This window comes from Artibeus jamaicensis, unplaced genomic scaffold, assembly GCF_021234435.1.
Source record: "Artibeus jamaicensis isolate MK-2021 breed Jamaican fruit bat unplaced genomic scaffold, CSHL_Jam_final contig_797, whole genome shotgun sequence".
In the NCBI taxonomy this organism is placed as follows: domain Eukaryota; kingdom Metazoa; phylum Chordata; class Mammalia; order Chiroptera; family Phyllostomidae; genus Artibeus; species Artibeus jamaicensis.
The window spans coordinates 7,966,120-7,990,130 of NW_026521977.1; the positions used below are offsets into that span (position 1 = coordinate 7,966,120).

The window sequence follows — 24,011 nt, forward strand, 5'->3', positions numbered from 1 at the left end:
TGCCTAAGGGAATCACCTAAGAGCTTCAAAACACCTGGGTGCCTTCATCCCATCTCCAGGGATGATGGCTCCTTTCTTTTGTAGTGTGGCCTGGGCTTTGGAAGTTGCAAAAGATCTCCAGGTGATCCTAATGTGAGGATGAATTTGGTAACTGCTGACAAATCATGTGGAAAACCGCATCAACTGTTTTCAACATCAGAGAAGCTGCCCTGGAAACCTGGGCAGAGGAAACATGACTAATGTTATGAAGTTCTTCTACAAGCATTTCGATGTCACTCCAGAGGATGTATAGTTACGCACATGCACACTCCAGTGCTTGTGTAATATGGAGAAAACATTTATTTCCACTTACATTCAAGAACCATTTAATATGGGACTAGGTGTAAGGACCCTGGCTCTGTCATTTTCTAACTTCAGTTGACCCTTGAACGACATGGTTTTGAACTGTGCAGGTCCATTTAGATGTGGGTTTTTTCCCCAATAAATACTGTAAGTGTATTTTTTCTTCCTTGTGATTTCCTTAAAGTTTTCTTTTCTCTAGCTGCCTGAATTGTAATACTATAGTACACAAAACATAGAAAGTACATGATAATCTACTGTTTATGTTATTAGTAAGGCTTCCCGTCCACAGAAGGCTGTTAGTAGTTAAGCTGAGGGGGAGTCAAAAGTCACACGTGATTTTCAACTGTGCAGGAGGTCAGCATCCGAACCCTTGCACTGTTCAAGAGTCAACTGTATATGATGTTTTTCCTTCTAAAGTCTAGAGGAAAAAGTCTAGAAGTTTTAGAATGTGAGTGTTCATTTTTTTCCTCTAACTTTTCAATTTGAAATCATTTCAGACTCGAAAAACTTGCAAAAATGGTAGAGAATTTCCATATCCCCTTCACCTTCTAACATTTGGAGAAGTGTTTAGCTTCTCCAAATGTTAGTATCTTATAATGTTATTAAAATCAGGCAATTGAAATTAATACAATTCTACCAACTAATCTGCTAATTTTGCCAATTTTCCCACTAAAATCTTTTTTTTCTAGGCCAAGAGCTGATCCAGGATCACACTTGCTTTTAGTTGTGTGTGTGTGTGCTTGTAAATGTTAACTTTGAAAAAAAAGTCACACCGAACCAGAAAAAAAATTACAACAGTACAAATAATCCTCATATGCCCATTTCTATATTTATCAGTTGTTAGCATCCTTGCACATTTGTGCTCAAGCTTTCTCTCTTTGTGTAATTCTTTTTTCTTTTACTGAAGTTCTTCAGACATTGTGATCCTATACCCTAAATATGTGAGTATTTCCTAAGAACAAAGACTTTAACCCTGGCTGGGTAGCTCAGTTGGTTAGAGTGTTGTGCCGATATACCAAAGTTGCGGGTTCAATCCCTAGTCAGGGAAGGTTCACAAATAATGGAACAACAAATCCATGTTTCTCTCTCTCTGTCTCCAAAATCAATTAAAAAAACCAAAGACATTACTTTGTAATAACCATCTTATAATGATTAAATTCAGGAAATTTTACATTGTTACAATACTATTAATCTAATATATATTAACAGTACCCACCATTTGTCCTAATACTATCCTTCGCAGGCATTTTTTTTTCGATTTGGGATCTGGTCCAGGATTAAGCTTTGCCTGTCGTTGGCGTGTCTTTCATTCCCTCGACCTGGCACAGCTCCTCGGCCTTTGTGTTTCACGACATGGGTATTTTTGAAGAGCACAAGTCAGTTGTTTTATAAAACAAAGGTTTTTTTTTTTAAAATTTATTTTATTTCAGATAGAAGGGAAGGGAGGGAGGAAGAGGAGGAGAGAAACATCAATGTGTGGTTGCCTCTTGAGCACCCCCAACTGGAGACCTGGCCCACAACCCAGGCATGTGCTCTGACTGGGAATCGAACCAGTGACCCTTTCGCTCACAGGCCAGCACTCAATCCACTGAGCCACACCAGCTGGGGCAAAAACAAGTTTTAATGAGAAAAAAAAAATCAGTCCTAAATGGGTTGGACATTTTCGTCACAAGGGTTGTTTGTCACAGCTGCTTTCACCAGTACTGGTCTTGATTAGATTTCTGAGGCTAAGGACTATGCTTTACTTCACCCCCGACAGACCGTAGCAGGCAGAGTGCAGCAAATGGCGGCTATGGGGTGACTTGAGGCAGACCAGCACGGAGCAGAGCAGGTCCAGGGCAGAGCTGTCTAGCTGCGGAGGCTGCCTTCAGGCACTGGACTGAGCATCCTGGGGATATAAATTGAGCTGCTGGTTTAAGTAATGGAAGCTTTCTTAAAAAAACAAAACAAAACATAAGTTTATCAGGTCAGGCAGCATAGTAAGAAGCTAGGAAAATTCCTTGGCAAGTGGAATGCAGAAGCTGAGACAAGATAATTAAACAAGGCCAAGCAATTTCACCAATTTACAGCTAGCTAGTGAATTATAAGACCTTATCTTCCCTAACCAAGGACACCTGAAAACAAATGGTTTCTACCTCTCCTCCCTGGCCACAGAAAAGTTTCAGTCACCTGGTCAGGGAGAAAGAGTACAGAGGCCCAATTAATGCTATTTGTGCCAGCCAAACCCAAGAATGGATGGAGTCAGGGGAACAAATAACAAAAAACTCGACTAGAGCCAGACAGACCCAAGACAAAAGTAAAGCGGTGTAGCTGACCAGAGAATAATGCTGAACTCCCCTATGGCATCATTTTGATGCATTAGCATATTCACACAGCTAGAAAGCTGATGAATATTCTACTGAACCTCTCCCCTAAGATTCTCATCCACACAAGATCAAAAACCCTCAAGACAAAGGATGCCAGCGGATCCTCGCTCTGGAACACGCCAGTGCCTTTTCTTTGGGCATTGAACTTTACTTTTTTCTCCTGAACTCTAAGAGTACCCATGACACTTGAAACCAGGGGAGCAGTGGGCAGCAACAGCTGTCCTGGGCTTATCCCTGAACCTGTCTCCAAGGTCAACTCTTTTCTATTTCATGCTAGTGAACTAACTTCAGCCTGCCTAGGGTAATTTCTTTGCTTTGTAACGTTGGTAGGGAGCCAAAGCACAACCTCCCAGCCTCTCTTGTTGCTCCCTCTACCCTAAGCCCTCCCTTATTTCACCGTCAGCAGCTTTAATAAAGGAGCTCTCAAACTCATGTGGAGTCAAGTATGAAATCTTTCCTCCAGGCAGTCAGGAGTCCATATTTTACGTGCCAGCCTGGGGAATACTCACTCCAATAGTTTCCTAAGACCAGCGCACCACGGCCGCCTTGCAATGGGGGGGGGGGGGGCGGCAGGGGAGCAGTCACTGCCAATAGCAGCGGGTCCAGTGATGTCATCACCAATAGCGGAGGGGCCAGTGATGTCATCGGCAATGGCGCCGTGAAACGTCATGGTTTGTTTCTAGAAGGAGGTGTGACTCTCCGCAAAGCTCAGCCGGAGGCTGGTTGGCAGCGGCTTGACCGGGGATCCGCGGAGAGATTGCGGGGCGGGGCCGGGCCAGCGCCTTCCAGCATCGGATTGCAGAGCCTGTTAGAAGGTGTAGAGGGTACACGTGCCCCGAGAAAGGAGATTTCTTCGCTCGCCGCGAACTGCCCATTGCCTATTAAGATCGGGCGCTTCGCTCTACAGGAAAAAACTTCTCAGGCGGCCACCTAGACAGGGACCCAGACTGGGGCCCCTGCAGATCCAAACCCAGGCCCAAACCAGGCAGCCAAGGCCCGAAACTGGCATGGCCGTGGACGCGGAGGCGGCAGCAGCCCGTACACTGTGCGGTTTTATGCGGATGCTTCTGGTCCTGGTTTTGGGGCTCCCGGCGCTCCGCGCAGGTAAGACCTAAGCGAGGTTGGGGGAGGGGCTGGGGGGGTTGGAGGATGGAAAAGGTGCGGTGTGGTTGTCGCTAGCTGCTCTCTGGTGGACCCCTTCCAGAGTCCTGAGTCCGAGCTCTACTTTTTGAAGTTAGTTTCATTTATTAATTTGACAATTAAATAATGATGCCGTCAGCACTTGTAGGAGCCTGTAACTGCCTCCTTCAGGTTGAGTGCTCTGTGGATTATTTATTATTTATTTTTTAAGTATGTTGTATGGAGTATGCTTTTACAGTTTTCCCAATTTCCCTCCCCCTTATCTCTCCTCCGCCCTGCGCCCCCCAACCCTCCAGCATTCCCCCACCTTAGTTCATGTCCATGGGTTGTAAGTTCTTTGACTTCTCCCTTTCCTGTCATTCATAACTTCTCCCTATTTTATGCCTACCAATTATGCTTCTTATTCTCTGTACCTTTCCCTCCCCCACTGAAAGCCCTGCATGTGATCTCCATTTCTCTGCTTTGTGGATTTTAGCGCCTCTATTGCATCATTGTAGATGCTGGAATTCAGTGAATCATCTAGTGTTTTACCAAAGTCTTTACTGAGAGTGAGTGGTGATATTCAAACCAAAAGTTTCTCCAGACTATTTTCTTTTTAATTTTTCATTGCACCATAAACGTTATTCCATGCAAAGGATGAAAATCTGCTACTGCCTTTTTTCTCCTCATCTTTGCAAAGATTTAGGAGTCATTTCTGCCTTGCCTTGATAGCTCGAATCTACTTTCCAACACTGCTAAATGTGTTCACTAGTAAGTCAGACAAGATGGGGACTTTTAAACAAAGGTCTTTATTTTAAAAAAGAAGAAAGGAAGAAAAGAAAATCTGCTCCTGAAACAGAGAGCTCAAGTTGGATAATGAAAATGACAATTAAAGAAATGTATTGGGCTGGCCAAAAAGTTTGTTACATTTTTTCTGGAAAATAACGTTTTTCATTTTCACCAATAACTTTATTGTTGGATATTTTGAGTATGTCGGCTATCTCCCACTATTGGATTCTAGTGGATAGAGGCCATGAGTGCTGCTAAACATCTTCCAATGCATAAGGCAGCCCCACAGCAAAGAATTATTTGGCCAAAATGTCAGTAGTATCAAGAAACTTTGTAAATCACTTTTAACACATCTGGATCAGTCACAGCACCTTCTCCATATACTGCACAAATCTTTTTTTGTTTCAATTGTTTTTTACCTTTATTGAAATGATGAAGCATAATATGCCAAAAATGCTGCGTATCTTCTTCCATCTTCAGTATTAAAAGGCTGCACAAAAATTCACCAATTTTGCTAAGTTTTTTTAAAATGCACACTGATATGACAGCTGTCACAATACAATGTAACAAAATTGTTTCAAATGAAGTTAAAAACAACTAAGTACTAGTAGAGCCATCATACAGAAAAAAACTAAATGAGCTTTTTGGCGAATACAATATTAGCATAAGATTAAAGCCCCCACCTGGCAAATGCCTGCCATGGGCACTACACAAAAGGCATGTCTACAAAGTCCCTTTGTCATGCCCTACAACCACCCCTAAATTACTTTGGGCCGCTGGGTGGAAGGGGTCCTGTAAACATTCTTGCATTCACATACTCCCCCCCTCATCTCATTTCTGTCTGGTTGTCTTTGCCTCATCCTCTACCCTAGCCATCTTGTCAAATTCTCTTACTACTTTCTCATTGCTCAAATGCATACCATGTATGGCCTCTTTGTATTCCTTGAATCTTAAACATTCCTTCATTTCACTGTACAGTTTTCCACATTGAGATGTCGCTGCCTTTTCCTGTCCTGCAGGAGTTCTGGACAGGTCCCTCCTTGTCTAGCCTAGCCAAGTGCTGAGAACAACAGACACGCAGACCTTTTCCCTGTCCATTCCCCCACCTTCCTGCCCATTCCAGTGTTCTGCTGGCGGTGAGGAAGACCCTCACACTGACCTGAGAGAACTGGGAGCAACAAGTAGGAGTTTGCAGACAGTGCAGTGTTTCTGTTTAATTATTGAACAAGAAACCAAAAGCCTGAAAAGCATATGAAGAGGTATTTTAAGTCATTACTAACGAGAGAACAAAAGTTAAAACAATAGTAAGATATCACTTGACATTTATTAGACTGGCCCAAACAGACTGGAGGATGCCAAGTGGTGGTGGTGGTGATACAGGAATCTAGACCCTATGGGTGTCCATCAGTGGGGCTATAGATGAGCCAGATGGTGGATGCCCACCATCAAGCAAAGGACTAGCTGTACACACAGCAGTGTGGACCAGTCTGGAAAGCAGAGCGCCAAAAGGAGAACCAGCCCTGGCCACTGTGGCTCAGTTTGTTGGAGCATCATCCCCTACATGGAAGCTTGAGGGTTCAGTCCTGATCCGGGTGCCTCCTAGAGGCAACCAATCACTGCTTCTCTCTTATCAGTGTTTCTCTCTTCCTCTCTAAAAGCAATGGAAAAAAAAAAAAAACAAGTCCTGGGGTAAGGATAAAAAAATGATAATAAAAAGAGGAGAAACAATGACATATAACTTAATACTATTTCTGTAAGTTTGAGAAACAGAATACAACAGTTTTTTTTTAATCCTCACCTGAGGATATGTGTTTATTGATTTTAGAGGGAGAGGAAAGGTGGGGGGAGAGAGAGAGAGAGAAACATTTATATGAGAGAGAAGCATTGATTGGTTGCCTGCCATATGTGCCCTGACTGGGGTTTGAACCTGCAACCTTTTGGTGTATGAAATGACGCTACAGTCACAAGTGAGCCACCTGGCCAGGGCAGAACAAGACAGTTTTAAAGAGAACAAAAATATAGATATTAAACATCTTAGGTTGGTTGCCTTACGGGGGAGAGGAACGGAAATAAAAAAGAATATATATTCTTTCTATAAATGTGCAATGAGCAATCTGAACACAAAATTAATAAAATAATTTTATTAATAGTATATATTATTATAAATATACTATGATAGTATGTAATTATATATAAATTATAGTATAATTTTTATATAGTATCATCAAAAAGAATAAAATACTTAGGAATAAATATATACCCATACATTGTGAGGATACCCTAAAACTTATACTCTGAAAACTATAAAACTATTGTTGAAAGAAATTCAAGATGGTATAAATAAGTGACATGGAAAAACATCTCGTCCCAGTCTTCTCAGACTACCTAAGCAAATGCCTTGGACTGAGTGGCTTAAACAACAGAAATGTATTTCTCATAGTTCTGGAGGCTGGGAAGTCCAAGACCAAGGTGTCGACTGCTTTGTTTTTGGTGAGAGGCTTATTTCTGGCTGGTTCATGAACACCTTACTCTGTCCCCAGGTGTGGAGAGGTTATTTGTTTCATCCGTCTCCTGTCTCATGTAAGAGCACTGATCCCATTCAGGAGGGCTCTACCCTCATGACCTAATTGACCCCCAAAGGCCCCTCCCTCAAACACCTTCACACTGAGGATTATGAATTTCGGAGGGGCTCAGACACTATGTCCATAGCACATCCCAGAAACCCATTCATGGACCAGGAGACAACAGTGTTAAGATGGCAGTACTCCCCAAACTGATCTACAGATTCAGTGTGATTCCTATTAAAATCTCCGCTGGCTTCTTTGGAGAAATTAATAAACTGATTCAAAAATTTCTATGAAATTGTAAGAGACCCAGGACAGACAAAACAATCTTGAAAGAAAAGAACAAAGTTGGAGGATCTTATGTGGATTAACGAGAGGCCATAAACTGAGGGCCTCTGTATGGGAGACACCCAGCCGAAAAAGGAATTTGTTTCCAAGTACATGGTAGTGTTTGAGAGTGCAAGCCCTGTGTTTTTTCCCCAAGGTTCTCCCATAACTGAGTTTTCTTGTTGCCACAGATTCCTTGAGAGTGGAGATGGCAGGGGAGACACAGACTGTGTTGCTGAATCACAATGCCACCATCTCCTGCTTGGTCCTTGGTACTTCACAACTGGACATCAAACATATGGCTGTTACTTGGTTTCGGAAGAATTCAGTGAATGGAACATATGTCAGAGTGTTTGAGTTTTATGGAGAGCACCAAGAGGCACGCCGATCAGGAGCTGATGTGTCTCTTCAGGGGCTGGCGAAGGGGAATGCCTCCCTGCAGCTGCCTGAGGTCCAGCTGTGGGAAGCAGGAGAGTACCGATGTGAGGTGGTGAATACCCCTTATAAAGACCAGGGGACAATCTTTCTGAAGGTTGTAGGTGAGTGCCTGGTGGTGGTGTCCTGTGGTTCCCTTGATGGATGGGCCAAGTGGAACAAAGGTTTGGGGCATGGGCCTAAGAGTCAGGTAGACATGGGTTTGATTCTGGGCTCTCATGGACACCTGGTCAACTTAAGGCAAGTTATTACTCATGGTGAACCTCAATGTCCTTTGCTCTAAACGAATGTAATGGTACCTACCTAAGGGATTGAAAAACACTTAGTGTAGTGCTTGGCCCAGTAGAGGTGCTTGGTGGAAGAAGTCCCTAGTAATTATCACGTAGTTCACCTGGTGCGCGGACAGTTCACTGAAGAGGAGCCTCTGAAAGGCAGCTGGGAACAGATGTGAATCCTATTCTAGCTGGGCTGCTTCCAAACCGGGCGATACGGCCAGTCATTCAGTGTGTTTGGACCTGAAATTTTCCCATGTGCAAAATAGGGTGATGAATCATACCTGCCTCTTAGTGTTCTGAGGACTACATAAGACAGTGTGTGAAAAAGGTGAGCCGAGTGCTGTTCTGAGTTAGGTGCTCAGTGAAGATGTATAACAATGGTAATATCCCCTAAACGCCAATTTGAGCTCCACTTTCCTCTGTTATAAATAGGTCCGGCAGTACCATGTGGATGAGCTTGTGGGGAGGGTGTGTTAGTTTGCTGGAGCAGCCATAACAAAATACCACTGACTGGGTGGCCTAAATAACAGAAATTTATTGTCACAGTGCTGGAGTTTAGACATCTGAGGTCGAGGTGTCAGCAGGGTCGGTCCTTCTGCCTCCTCTCTCCTTGGCTTGTAGACGTGTGTCGTCACCCCATGTCATCACAGGGTCTGCCCCCGTGTCTGTGTCCTCATCTTCTCTTCCTATAAATACATGAGTTAGATTAGATTAGGGCCCAACCTACTGACCTCTTTTAACTTAACAACCTCAATAAAGACCCTCCCTACAAATACAGCCACGGGCTGAGGGACTGGGGTTAGGACTTAAACCACAGTTTGGGGGTGGGGGACACAGTTCAGGCTGCAACGGGGTGGCTGCGCCTGTGAGCCCTCCGAAATTGTACTTAGGACTTTGAGTGTGTTATACATGTTAATTTGGGGGGTGGGAATGTGTATTAGGATCCACTTCCCCTACAATTGACAGAAAGCCTAAAATAAAAGATTGTACAAAATGAATAGACTTCACTTTTTAGAAGTTTTAAATTTACAGAAAAATTGCAAAGACAGTGCAGAAGCCCTGCCATTAACACCTTGCATTACTAAGGTCTATTTATTGTAGTGTGTCTTTTTTAATCCCTTTACTTTTTTTTAAAATTCCTGATTCTTATTTTATTTTTAATTTATTTATCTTAAGAGGGAAAGGGAAGGAGAGAGGGAGAGAAATATCAATGTATGGTTGCCTTTCATGTGTCCCCTGCCGGGAACTGGTCTGCAACCCAGGCATGTGCCCTGACTGGGAATTGAACTGCGATCCTCTGGTTCACAGGCCCGAGTTCAGTCCACTGAGCTACACCAGCCAGGGCTAATCCCTTTACTTTTAAATCTATGTGGATCTTCATATTTAAAGTGGATTTTTTAATTGAGTTTATTGGGGTGACATTGCTTAATAAAATTATATAGGTTTCAGATGTACAATTCTGTATACATCTGTACACTGTATTGTGTGTTCACCCAAAGTCAAGTCTCCTTCCATCACCATTTATCCCCCCTATATAAAGTAGATTTCTTCTAGAAACATATATTTGAGACTTTTGTTTTAATCCCCTCTGATGGTCTCTGTCTCTTAGTTGATGTACTTAGAGAGGGAAAGGGAGGGAGAAAGAGGGGAGAGAAACATCAATGTGAGAGAGGAACATTGATCAGTTGCCTCTCATATGCACCTGGACCTGGGACCAAACCCACAACCCAGTCATGTGCCCTGACCTCTCACCTGGCGGGATGACACCAACCAACTGAGCCACACTGGTCAGAGCCGACACTCTTCCTTCCTTTATGTGGGTACTAGTTTCTGACATGTCATTTCTGAAGAACTAGTTTCTGACTTATGTCATTTCATTCTTTCTGAAGAACTTGTTTTAACATTTTGTAAGCCAGGTCTATTGGCTACACTGTCCTTCAGTTTTTGTTTGTTTGAGATATATTTATACCTTATTTTTGAAAGATAATTTTTTTTGAATATAGGATTTTTTAAAATACATTTTCTTGATTATGCTATTACAGTTGTCCCATTTCCCCCCTTTCATTCTTCTTCACCCTGCACACCCCTTCCCACCCATATTCCCCACCTTTAGTTCATGTCCCTGTCTCATAAATTCTTTTGCTTCTACATTTCCCATACAATTCTTGCTTTCCCCCTGTCTATTTTTTATCTACCATTTATGCTATTTATTCTCTGCACCTTTTTGCCCTCTTTCCTCCTCCCACTCTGTTGTTAACCCTCCATGTGATCTCCATTTCTGTGCTTCTGTTCCTGTTCTAGTTGTTTGCTTAGTTTGTTTTTGTTTTTATTTTAGGTGTGGTTGTTAATAATTGTGAGTTTGCTGTCATTTTATTATACATGTTTTTATCATCTTTTTCTTAGATAAGTCCCTTTAACATTTCATAAAATAAGGGCTTGGTGATGATGAACTCCTTCAACTTGACCTTATCTGAGAAGTAGGCCTTCCATTCTAAATGAAAGCTTTGCTGGATAAAGCAATCTTGAATGTAGGTCCTTGCCTTTCATGACTTGGAATACTTCTTTCCAGCCCCTTCTTACCTGTAAGGTCTCTTTTGAGAAATCAGCTGACAGTCTGATGGGAACTCCTTTGTAGGTGACTGTCTCTTGATCTCTTGCTGCTTCTAGGATTCTCTCCTTATTTTTAATCTTGGCTAATGTAATTATGATGTGCCTTGGTGTGTTCCTCCATGGGCGCACCTTCTTTGGGACTCCCTGAGCTTCCTGGACTTCCTGGAAGTCTATTTCCTTTGCCAGATTGGGGAAGTTCTCCTTTATTATTTGTTCAAATAAGTTTTCCACTTGTTGCTCTTCTTTTTCCCCTTCTGGTACCTCTGTAATTCGGATGTTGGAATGTTTAAAGACGTCCTGGAGGTTCCTAAGCCTCTTCTCATTTTTTTGAATTCTTGTTTCTTTATTCTTTTCTGTTTGGTTGTTTCTTTCTTCCTTCTGGTCCATTCCATTGATCTGAGTACTAGTTTTCTTCCCATCACTTTGGTTCCCTGTAAATTTTCCTTCATTTCACCTAGTGTAGTCTTCATTTTTTCATCTAATTTGTGACCAACATCAACTAGTTCTGTGAGCATCCTGATCACCAGTGTTTTGAACTGTGCATCTGATAGGTTGGCTGTCTCTTTGTTGCTTAGTTGTATTTGCTCCGAGGCTTTGATCTGTTCTTCCATTTGGGCCATTTTTTGGATATAGGATTCTAGATTGATGGATTATATTTTTTTCAACACTTAAAATATTTCATGTCCTTCTCTTCTTGCTTGTATCTAAGAAGTCCAGTGTCATTCTTATCCATGTTCTTCTCTGAGTAAGTTATTTTTTTCTGGATTTTTGGGAAGGTTTTTGGTTTGTTTTTTGACAAAAAAAATTTTCTGTGTTTTGAATATGTTGTGGTGTTTTCCTACTTGGTGTTCTCTGAGCTTCCTAGATCTGTGCTTTGGTGTCTGTCATGACTTCTGGAAAATACTCAGCCATTATTTTTCAAAGTATTTCTTCTCCTTTCTCTTTACTTTAGTCGGCATTCCTGTTACATGTATGTTACACCTTTTGCATTTGTCCACAGTTCTTGGATATTTCTTTTCCTTCTGGGTTTCCCCCAGCATTCTTTTTGCTCTTTGAATTTCAGTTTGGGAATTTTAGTAGACATATTTAAGCTAGCTGATTCTCTTCTTAAGTCAAGTCTACTGATGAGCCTGTCAAAGGCATTCTCATTTCCTTTACAGTATTTTTAGTTTCTAGCATTTCCTTTTAATCCTTTCTTAGAGAGCATCCTTCTCTCTGCTCACTTATTCTTTCTTGCTTTTTCCATTAGTGCTCTTAGTCTTTTAATCATAGTTATTTTAAATTCCCTATCTGATTATTCCAAAATCTGTATCATACCCAAGCCTAGTTCTGATGATTGCTTTGTCTGTTCACACTTTTCAGCATCCCTGGTAGTTTTTTGTTGTTGTTGTTGTTGGAAGCCAGATAGTATGTACCAGGGAATAGGAACTGAGGTAAATTGGCTTTTAGTGTGAGATTCTATGGCTGGGACCTGGGCTGTGTTTAATGTCAACGCCATAGCTGTAGGTGTCAGAGATTTCAGATTTCATCTAGTGTCTTCTCGCCCTTCCCTGTTCTCTTTGAGTTTCCCTATGAAGTCCTTACACAGGGAAGAGTTGTGTCTTGCAGCTTTGTTAGTTATAATCTACTATTATTATACTGGAGCCCTGCTGATGTGGTGGTACAGAGGTGATCAAAATGATCGAATCTCAGCCTTTGAGTGGCCTGACACCCTAGGCTATGACCTTCAAAGTGTTCTCAGGTGAGACAGGAGGGTATAGATTGCTGGAGAGCTCATATTTGTTCTGCTAGGTCAGCCAAGGCTCTGGAAAAGTCTTATTTCTTGAGCACATTCTTTGTTTTGGAGGATGCACTGGGTATATTTTTAGGTGGTTGCTTTTCCTCTCCTTCCCCAAACAGAAGGGGCTTTTTCTTGCAGCTGCAAGAACCTGGTCAGGTTTCTGGAGGTGAAACCCATGAAAACCTCTTAAGACCAGCCACCAGAAGTTCTTACTCTCCAGCTAGTCCACCCATATCCTTTAGCAATTTGTCAAAGTTATGACTCCAGCACCTTCTGTGTAAGGTGACACGATCTTGGCCATGGTCCTGTCAGTCTGCCTGTCTTTGTAGTTTTCAGGTTGAGGTTTTCCCTGTCACCTCACTCCTCTGATGGAGCTAAGTTGTTGATTTGTAGTTAGTTTGGTTCAGCTTTTTTCCTATTAGGAGGGGGTGGTGGTGATGACTTCTAAGGTCTTTACATGTCCAAGTGGAAACCAGAAGTCAAGAGGCAATTTCAAAAAGGTAGTTTAGCCCTGGCTGGCGTAGCTCAGTGGATTGAGTGCAGGCCTGTGAAGCAAAGGATTGTGGTTCGACACCCAGTCAGGGCAACATGCCTGGGTTGCAGGCCAGTTCCCAGCAGGGGATGCACAGAGGCAACCATACACTGATACTTCTTTTCCTCTTTCCTTCCCTTCCCGTCTAAAAATAAATAAGTAAAAAAACTCTTTTAAAAAAAGGAAGTTTATTTTTCTTTCACAAAAATGTAGCCAGACCAGGGCAGGTAGGGCAGTTCTGTGATTATCTGAGACCCAGGGGACTTTTATTTTGGCACTTTGTGGTCCTCAAAATGCAGCTGGTGTTTGGAAATGGCTTTTCCATCACATGGTATTCCAACTGTTCTGTGGGAAGGGAGAAGGGCAGAGCCCTTTTCTTTAAGATACCCTTGTTCTTTAAGGATATTTCTTTGAGACTGCTCTCCTTACCTGAGTTCAGGAGAATGAATTCAGATTCTTCTGGACCCTGAGTTCACATGGCTACCCCGGCTGCAGCGGAGGGTGGGAGATGCAGCTGTAACTCAGTGTATCACTGAAGAATGGAATGGGCAGCAATTAGCAGTCTCTTCCACAACAGCATTCCAGAGGTTTCCTCAGATTGTCAAAGTTGTCTATGACATACAGTGGCTTGAAAAACTCTGCTCTGCAGAGCGGCTGAGAGTCCGGGTCATGGGTGTCAGCACCTTGCTGGCACTGAGGTCAGTGTACCCAGAATACTTAGCTTAAGCAGAATCCCATTCACTTCACTCACCCTTTCTGAAGGCTTGCTCTGGGCCAGACATTGAACTGGTAATAACCCTGTCCCAACATGCCCTCAAAGTATGACTTTTCTCTCCCGGCAGCTTGCCCAGACATCAGCTTGTCTGTGGAGAAAGCCAAGGTGAAAGATAATGACTACCAACGACTCCTGTGTAAGTCACGTGGGTTCTACCCAAACCACATTAACATAACGTGGTGTGAATGGAACCAGGAGTATTCCCAGTGTCTGAACATTTCTGAGAACATCACCACTAATGCTGCCATTGAGAATGACAACAAAACATTTAGTGTCAGTAGCTATTTGATGCCGAAGCACTCTCCGGAGCACGGTGGGACCTACCAGTGTATGGTACAGCACATGCCCTTGTGCACCCCCCAGAAGAAGAACATCACCCTGCCTGAGAACGGTAAGCATTTTCCTAGACATTTCCCCTGCTCTTCCCCTTGAGGGGGTATAATGTAAAACTCAAGTTCGCAGTCAGTCTAGGCCAAGATGAGGGCCACTGGGGAAGGAGGAAAAGGCTGGTTTGTCCTAGCTCAGCCCCAGAGTCAGCAGTCCAGACTAGATTCCCTAAGCCAGGGCGGCGGTCTCTAAGTGGAGAGTAGTAACAGTAGTCCTCAGGGTTAGCTTATGGCAGCTTAAGTGATCTGGGAGGTCTATCTATATGACCTGGAATGGGAAGCTGCTAGGAGAAAGGGGATGGCACCCTGCCCAGGTCCCCTGAGGATAAGGGTCTGTCAGGGGCCAGAGACTCAGCTCTGCCAGCAACTCTTCTGGTCAGACTCCCAGCTCACCGCAAACTGTTGGCTGGTAGAGGCTGCAACAGTACTTCTGTGCCCAGGATGGGGAGTCCTGCAGATGTCAAGGGCTTTCCCCAGGGACATAGATGCTTTGCTTAAGATAATACAGCTCCCTACAGAGCCCCTCCTTCTGGTGGGGTGGGGTTCATTGAGCTCATATCCTGGCTTCTGTGGTCATGGCTCTGGTCCTAGTGGGGGAGATCCTGTGGTCCAATGCATCAGCCTGGAGCTGGGAGGTGTTAGGAGGGCAGGGGCTGATTGGCTGTGCCAGGTGGGGCCTGGGGTGGCCCTGGGGGGAGAGAAGGGCCAGGATGTGTGTGTGGTGTGTGCAGGGATATGTGCAAGGTATGTGTGGAGCAAGGGGAGTGTGGAATTGAAATATGCCCTGTGCATATAAGAGGTCTATCTTGGTGATTTGTGTGTGCCTTTGGGCCGCTGTAACAGGCTAACAGACTTGGTGGCTTATAAACAACAGCTTTATTTCTCACAGTTCTGGAGGCCGGAAGTCTGAGATTGATTTGCCAGCATGGTGGGTGGGGGCTTTCTTCTGGAGCAGATTTCTTGTGGTGTCCTCATGCGTTGGGAGGGGTGAGAGATCTCTCTAAGACCTCTTTTATGAGGACACTAATTTTATTCATGAGGGTTCCATCCTCATGACCTCTGACCTCCCAGAAATCCCACCTCCACATACCATTACATGGGTTATTAGGAATTCAACATATGAATTTTTGTGGGCGGGGCACAGACATTCAATACATAGCAGTAATGTAAGATGGTATAGTGGTGTGGAAGCTCTGAAAATGTGCATGGTATATTTGTGGTACGTGGTGCTCGACATTGCCATGTATGTCTGGCAGGTGCTGAACACACTGACGTGTGGAAGAGTACGTGATAGGAATGACAAGACGTGTGCCGGAGGAGTGAATGGTGGTCATATCTCTGACAGAGAAATGACACACACCACACAGACCTTAGCAGCGGTTGTGTGGTCATTTTGGCCCCTGCCAGTTGGTTCTCTCTTAAGTTCGGCTTCCTCTTTCTTTCTGCAGGGTCTGAGTCAAAAAGTGACTTATGGAAGAATCCCCTGAAGTATCTCGGAAGCGCTCTCTGCTTTTTGGCACTACTGATTGCAGCAGCAATTTTCCTTCGGAAGAGGTAAGGGGGTGCTAAAGCAAAGTTGAGCCCTGTGTTTTGGAATTGGTTCTGGGAGTTCAGGGAGCATGGCCAGCAGCTGATGTTGGAGAGTTCGCAGGGTCCATGCTGGGGGATCCCGTGTGGTGTGTTTGTGGTGTGTGGCTTTTCCTGATGTGCTGAGGAAGAACTTTGTCATCAGATCTGCGTGCGTGTGGTAGCTTGTCACTCTGGGGAGATGCGTGGAAAAGCCCCTCTGCCTCTTCATAACACAACTCTCAGTGGGAACCAAACCTCACGGTGTCAGAACGGAGCAGGCCTTTGAAGCACATATGGGCTGCACTGCTGTTCTCACACGTGGAAACCACAGCTCAGAGAGGGGGCATCCCTTCCTTCGGGTGCTCAGATTTTGTGAATAGCTCAATGGGATGACTTTCAACCAGACTTCACCTTTAAACCAAGAATTTCTAACTCTCAGGGGGGGTTTCCAAACATGTTTATTCCTAACTGTGGTCCAAATAGCAAATAAAACAGCTCAAGAGACCCAAGAGACCAATGTAAACATGTTGGTTAAAACAGTTCTATGTTTTTTCCTTAGGACTTTATGTATTTATTTTTGGAGAGAAGGAAAAGGAGGGAGAAAGAGAGGGAGAGAAACATTAATGTGTGATAAAAACCTTAATTAGTTGCCTCCTGCATGCCCCCAGCTGGGGACCTGGCCTGCAACCCAGGCATGTGCCCTGACCGGGATCCAACCAGCGACCTTTCAGTCCACAGGCTGGCACTTAATCCACTGAGCCACACTAGCCAAGGCTAAAATGGTTCTAGATCATAAAATTGCCCTCAGTTATTTAGGGGCCTGCCAAGGCAGAATCTGTGCAATAGCTAATACATCTCATTAGAAATGCTTTAGGAAAATTAGAATAATCAATTGATTGAGAAAAAAGTCTGTTTCTTTATCTAAACTTAGCCAGTTGATTCATGGGACATAGTCTCTCCTGATTGGACTTCGGTCAACGTGCAAACTGAATATAAAGTGGTTTTCAAATGTGTTGATATTTGTGAATGTTCTCATATTCCTTGCCTTCCTCTGGCCTCTGCTGTCTATGAACTATTGCTGTAAGCAGACCCTTAACTAGGGTATTTATTGAAGAAGAGGCTCCTAAAGCCTTCATTCATGATTGTCCTGGATCCTCAGGCGGTGTGAGCCCCAGTCGTGCAACCCACACTACATCCTTGTCCTTTGCGGTGTAACTTTGCAGTGCCTTCCTGTCATGGGCTGCCCCTCGACACCGGGCTCAACCTGGTGACTTGCTCTGACCAGCGGAAGGAGACTAATGGATTTCCATTTGCTTTCTTTTGTGCTTCCAAGGGTTGTGAGAAGAGGACACTTCCAGGCCGTCCCACCAGAGGATGAGAGACAACAGAGGCTGGAGACCATTCTCTAGGAAGTCCTCAATGACGTGCATAGGTTCTGCGACTTTAAACAGAACGGTGTATAATGAAACTAATTTTGCTATAGGCTAATGACAGAAACAAGAGTTAGGTTCCTACGGCATCTCATCAACATTATAATGAGAACATTGACCAAAACCTTGTTATTTGAGGACCATCAGCTGCAGATTAGATGGTAGCCGCTCAGCTTCCAGACATGTGAGCTGAGATCATCAGTGTCGACCGAGCCAGCTCTTGACTATGACAGAAACATTTTCTAAAAGCCACCGTGTGTTTAGGCTGGCTTGTTATATAGCAAGAGCTAACTGATATAGCTCCTCAGGAACCTGAATTTTGACCAAAAAAGTGTGCTTGCCACAGATATGTGCTGCTGAGACCTCCTTTGCTATGAAGACTGTACGCAGCCAACACACTTCAGCTGTGCCATCTCAGGGACCTGCTGCAGTATTCTAGCTTAGGCCGTGTTCCAGCCAGCGGCTGAACAAAGCAGGCATCTTGGGAGCTCCCTGCCAGAGTGCCTTAGAGTTTCTCAGGGTTGCACTGTGGTCTGAAGCTCTTGCTACCCAGTCCTCCCTCCTTCCTCCCTTCACAGATGTGAGACCTGCCGCCACATGATCCAAAGACGTTCCTCACCTACTTCCGAGGCCTGTTTCCTAGGCACTGCTTCTAGTAACTCTCGTACTTCTAATGCATCTCGGAAGCTGCTTCTCAGAAGACCCAACCCAATGTGAGAAGGGACTGAAGACTCTAGGGAGAGGTGCTTTCATTATGGTGCATTCATGGCGTGTTCAGGTGGAGGAGCCACCAGAACCCTGAGGGCTCTCACACAGTGACAGGCAGCAGAAATCACAAGCTTTCTCAGGGAATGTGTGAGTAGCCGAAATGACTTTCGTCATGACCTACATGGTTTACTCAAGAGCCACCCGTTCAAACTGCCTTCTTGGATACCCTCCGGCCAGTCAGCTTTTTCCAAGAAAAGGGAAAAAAGCAACACTTTCCAAAGAAAGTATACAGATGGCCAACAGGTACATAAAAAGGTGCTCAACATCATTAGTCACCAGGAAAATGCAAATAAGAATAATGAGACATCACCTCACCCCTGTTAGAGTGGCTATGGTTAAAAAATAGACAAGAAATAAAAAGTATTGGCCAGGGTGTGGAGAAGAGGCAGGATGTACTGGTGCAGTGTTGGTGGGAATGTAAAGTGGTGCAGCCATTGCAGAATGTAGCACGGAAGTTCCTCAAAAAAATCAAAGATAGCACTGACACGTGATCCAGACATTCCACCTCTGGGAATTTGCCTGAAGGAAAGGGAAACACTGAAGTTAGTGTGCTTCTATGTTCATTGTAGCATTATTTACGATAGCCGATACATACACGCAACCTACGTGTCCATCGATGGATGAATGGATAAAGAAACTGTGATGTACACACACAGAGTCGTGTACCACTTAACAAAGGGGCTACGTTCTGTGAGATGTGTTGTTAGGCAGTTTCATCGCTGTGTTAACATCACTGAACGTACTTACACAAACCGAGATGGCATTACAGCCTTCCATGCACACAGGCTGTATGCTGCAGCCCGTTGCTCCTGGGCTACGAGCCTCCACAGCACGTTACTGTACTGAATACTGTAGGCAGTTGTAATGCAATGGTCAGTATTGGGGTGTTTCAGCACAGAAAAAGTACGGTAAAAATGTGGTATAAAAGGTAAATAGTACACCTAGACAGGGCAGTTACTACAAATGGAGCTTGCAGAACTGGAAGTTGCTCTGGGTGAGTCTGAATGTGGAGGCCAGGGCATATACAGTGAAGTGTAGACATCACTGTACACTCAGGCTGCACTAAATTTATAAAACAGTATGAGACTGAACGAAGCACAAGAGAAAATGATGCAATCGAGAGAGGTAGTCAACACGATTTGAGGCTGCTCCTAGTATAATACCATACACTATTTACAACAAACTTATTTATTTAATTTATTTTTAGGTCAAGGGACAGGTGGGAGAAAGAGAGGGAGAGAATCAATGTGAAAGAGATATGTCAACCGGTTGCCTGAAGTAAGCACCCTGACCAGGGACTGAACCTGCAACCCAGGCATGTACCCTGCCTGACCGGGAATCAAACTGGTGACCCTTTGCTTTGCTGGACAAGGCCCAACCAACTGAGCCACACTGTCAGGGTGCAAACTCATTTTTATAGCTAGGAAAAGGATACTCTAAAATAGCAATAAAATTATAGCAAAGCAAATCTATGAACCAGTAATAGTATCATTATGAAGTATTATATACTGCACACAATTACATATTTTTTACATGTATTTTTGTATGACTGGTAGGGCGGTAGGTTTGTTTATACCAGCACCACCGCTAACATATGAGCCATGCGTTCTGCTAGGACATTAGGATGCCTGTGACTTCACTAGGTGATAGGAATTTTTTAGCTCCAATGTACGTTCATGGGACTACCACTGTCGAAAGGTACACGGTGACCAGAGTTGTTAATACTGCATGGAATATTTGAAAATTGCTCAAAGGAAATCTTAAAAGTTATCACAAGAAAAAATTTTGGAACTGTATAGACATGGATTTTAATTAGACTTATTGTGGTGATTATTTTGCAATATGTACAAACATCAAATCTTATGTTGTGCACCTGAAACTAATATATGCCAGTTATACCCCAATTTAAAAAAAGGGAGGAGGGTGTTGGGGACCGCTCTGCCTGGTTTCAGGAATTGTAACCATCCCCCATGGCTAAGAATGAGTGAGCGACCTCCGGAATGCTGAGCCACAGGAGACAAAGCTTGTCTCTGGTAGTGAACACTACCTCAGTTTCTTCTCCCTGCCCCCAAAGTATGGTCAGAAGTCAATGACGGGTAAGACTCCTCACAGAGAGAGGGGCAACCTAAGCCAGACTCCATCACTTGGGAGGCCTTCATGGAAGGACTCGGGGGGCTGTGACAAAGAGTAATGGACCCTTGCCCCCCCCCCAGCTATGTGACATAGCCCAAGTCCCCATGTCCTCTGGGAGAAGCGCTTCCTGGCGCTAATCCACTTAAGCCTGAAAAACCCAATGGGGAGGGGTGCAGCTCCTTGCCTTGCTAGAGCGTGTCCTGGGGAAATCTGGCATCAGAAAGAATTCCTAAAAAATCCTGTGAAGCTTGCTTTACTAAGAGTACTTTCATTCATATGTTCACGGTCCAAACAGGAAATGAGTATGTCTCCCAAAGTTTCTGCAACCCCCTTTCGTGACAGACACTGAATCAGACTAAGCCCTCAGATTTCTTTGAAATGTTATCTGCTGTTTGATCCTTGCTGCCTGTATTCCTGTGTATTACAACCCAATAAAAGCCTCTGGAGGAAGGGGCTCAAGGCCTTTTTCCTCTGAGAAACTGGCCACCTCTCCTCCCCAAGCAGATCATGTCTTGGTAGTGTTTACTTTCATCTGTGGCAGTCAGGGGGACTTGAGGGCAAAGTCACCCCCATAGGAGGGGAGAGAAAGCAACAGTTATTGTTGACCTGTTTTCATTGCAAATTCTGTTTCTTCATTCAGTGAGATCAATCTGTACATGTTGATATGTGAACAGAAGTATTCGCTTTTAATTTACACCTGACTTATTCTTTGGTACAAGATAGGTGACTTTCCCCCACCCCCACCCCCAGCCTCATTTTCTGTGACTGAACCCCAGTGGCTGATGCCATTCCTAATTGGATGAAAGTACGGGCACCTCCGCCAGGACAGGCTGACAGGGCTGCGGAGGGTCCCAGGCCCGGGTAACACAGAGTGGTTCTGAACGTGATGATCAGGGGCCTGCCACTGTATTTCTGGACCGTTTTGAGGCAGCTACCAGAAGGTGGAGTAATGGCTCAGAAGCAGTTCTTAGGTCTTAAGTCTCCTGGCTTAGAGTAGCTATTTTCAAGTGCTGTGTGGCACACTGGTGTGCTGCAAGAATTTTTAAAATTTGCAATACCTGACTAGTCAGAGGCTCTGACCTTTTTTCCCTTAGACTGTCAAATAAAAAGATGACAACAGCCAACACAAAAGCCATCTGATAGGAATATTTCAAAATTATACCTATTTTTTTGGTGAGAGTGACAAACAAATTTTTGGTGTATCACAGAATTTTAGTAATTAGTTTATGTGTGCCTTGGGATGAAAAAAGGTTGAAGCTTGCTCAGGGGGATGAAGCAACAGTCCACACGGTTGAACGTCCCACAGACGGTGTTAGAGAGGCCTCTACTGGTGGCATATGGGGATTGCAGCATCAGGGTGGCTGGAGCCTATTTCAAGAACATTAGAGGACCCAATAAATCCCCAAGTGGAGAGTTCGGTAAATCTCAAAGTGGAAAGAGGCAAATGGCAACAGTGGGACTACCGAACAAAGGGAGTAGTCCAAGCTGTTTACTGTGGCTGAAAGAGAATGACACTCTGGAAAAAGTAGTAAGGCAGATGAGATTTTATAAATTTAGTAAAAGACATAATTTTGTAGAGAACCTGATAGAACAGTAAAATAATACAAGGGGAAAATACAATTAGATGGGGAAATCACAAATGAGATGTTGTTAGAGGAAAATGAAAATATCAGTGTAAAATGTGGGGAATGTTAAATGGACATCGTTGGATGATTGGAAGGGAATCTATGCTGTAGAAAAAAAGGCATCAAAGATGCGTAAATAAACTGAGAAATACTAGACTGAGGAATAAGTATGCTGCTCAGACCAAAAGAGAGGCTCAAAAGAGACAGGGTTATGGGATGATTTTTGTTATTCCTCTTCCAAGATGGATAGGAAACCAAGGACCCGGGAGTTTAACAAGAGTCGTAGTCAGAAGTGAGCATTGACTTCTCTGGGTTACTCTGGAGTGACTGCCATTCCCCAATAATAATAGCCTTGTGAGAAAATCTGGATTTGATGAAATAAAGAAAATACAGAGGCAGGGCCCCCCAAAGTCTGGCTTGCTTCACTTGGATGCTGGTGGTCAATGGAGGGGGAGTTTGGGGTGCATTTGTGCTGCCAGGAACGACACCCCTTCAGGAAGGGGAGATGTATGGCTGGAGAAAGCTCCCGGCTACCACGCACCTGGCCCACACTCTGTACACCTTGTGTCTCCCAGGGGAGGACATACATTTGTGTAGTCGCATTGGCCCTTTGCATTAATTTCCCACTCATTGGCATCCTGTGCCCAAGCTGGCCAGCCTGAGTGACCTGTCTTTCACGTCGCTTTAGAGGTGGGCCTGCCCAGAGCGCAATAGAGTAGGTGTAGGCAGCACCTGCTGCCCTTTCCATGAAGATACACCATGCCCTGGGCAGAGGGACCTGGAAGAGAAGATGCCAGTGATTTAGATTCTGGCTCAACAAACCCACTTTCTGGAACGCAGTTCTGATCTGAATCCCACTGTTCTGTCTTTCCCCAGCTTCTCTGAAGCTGGAACAGACCACACATCTGTTGCTCTTCATGCCTGCCCTAGTCTGGAGGCAACATGACTTTGGCATGCAAAACTCGCCCCGGTCCCAAAGTCTTCTGCATGTCCTGGTACAAGATAAAGTGACTGATACCTGGGCCCGGGGGAGACCTCAGAGAGGAGCCCAGAGTCACGCGGGGAGCCATGACTCCTCTACTCCCGGGGGAAAGCTCCTTAGGAAAGTTCTCCCTAAGAAAAACTGTCGGGTAGGAGCTCACATGCAGGATAGAGCCGGGAGGGTACCACCGTGGAGAGCGGGCCCTGTAGAAACTGGGCGAGTCCTCCCTGTAGAAGGGCCACGTGGGGGCCTCCCGGTGACTGGCTGGAGATGCCAAATCCACAGGTGTTACTGCAGCTGAGCCTGTCATCAGTCTCGAGTCTGGGACTCAGGGAGGCCCCAGGGCTTCCAGGTTATACTGTCCCTCTTGCTCTTGATCTCGAGACAACTGTCTGTGGTGGATTTGACACTTTGGAAAGGCGGTACCCTGAGTAAAAGCTGGAGATCAGGTTACTGGGACTGTGCGGGAGTCTGAGACAGACTCAGGACCAAATCCTGGGGCTGCCACATCAAAAGCTGTGAGATTTTAGGAAGTTAACATCACTTCTGATCTTGTTTCCTCATCTACAAACTTGGAGAACAGCGTCTCCATCAGCACTGGACCAACGGTGACCTGAGGTACTGCCCTCCCCTCTCTGGGGGCCTGGAGGACAGCCGAGTCAGCTCACAGGTTGTGGACTCACATGGGCTGCTCTGTCTGCTGTTACGTGATGTCCAATGCTGTCCCGGGCACCAAACTCTCACAGAAGTTCCTGCTGGGCTGAGTAGAGCTCAGGGGAGCTTCCTCAGGTTAGTCCAATGCTTTAAAGCAGGGGTGTCCCTGGATGGAAGGGGCACTATCAGTGGGCAAGAACATTCACAAGGGTCGGGAAAGGCTTGGTCCAGCTTCTCCACACCTGAAACTTTCCAGCTTCTTCCTGAGCTAAATCTTAAGCCTAGGACCAGAGGCCCTGATATTCTGGGATCAAGTGGGTCGTATCTGTGGCCAGCAGGTGGCGCTCAGCCCTCAGTTCTGCCAGTTTGACAAGCTGGAAGGTTACTCTGGATGGGGTCCCAAGGATGGTGCTGCCAAAGGGTTTCACAGGGGGTCTGGCCCTTCCTCTGGCCGTCAGAACAGCCAGTCAAAGTCCCAGAAAGTCTGGGCTGACTCTGAGTAGCTTCTCATTTTTTTCCCTTTAAATCAGAAATGGGTCAGCTCAAAAAG

At 44.7% G+C, this 24,011-nt stretch overlaps 2 protein-coding genes across 2 annotated transcripts in view; both read left to right on the top strand.

The window, feature by feature from the left end:
• Positions 1 to 425, top strand: part of NUCB2 (nucleobindin 2) — a 48,240-nt gene extending 47,815 nt beyond the window's left edge. Inside the window, exon 15 of the mRNA XM_053673112.1 lies at positions 85 to 425. Coding sequence (XP_053529087.1) covers positions 85 to 136 — 52 coding nt within the window. The 3' untranslated portion in view covers positions 137 to 425. The remainder of the gene's footprint in view (positions 1 to 84) is intronic.
• Positions 426 to 3,446: 3,021 nt separating this feature from the next.
• NCR3LG1 (natural killer cell cytotoxicity receptor 3 ligand 1) lies at positions 3,447 to 15,792 on the top strand (the record flags this gene model as incomplete). Its single annotated transcript, XM_037150527.2, has 4 exons — positions 3,447 to 3,812; positions 7,699 to 8,046; positions 13,982 to 14,305; positions 15,749 to 15,792. Coding segments are annotated over exons 1-4 (813 nt in total), but the record flags the coding sequence as incomplete, so codon positions are not given.
• Positions 15,793 to 24,011: the final 8,219 nt, after the last annotated feature.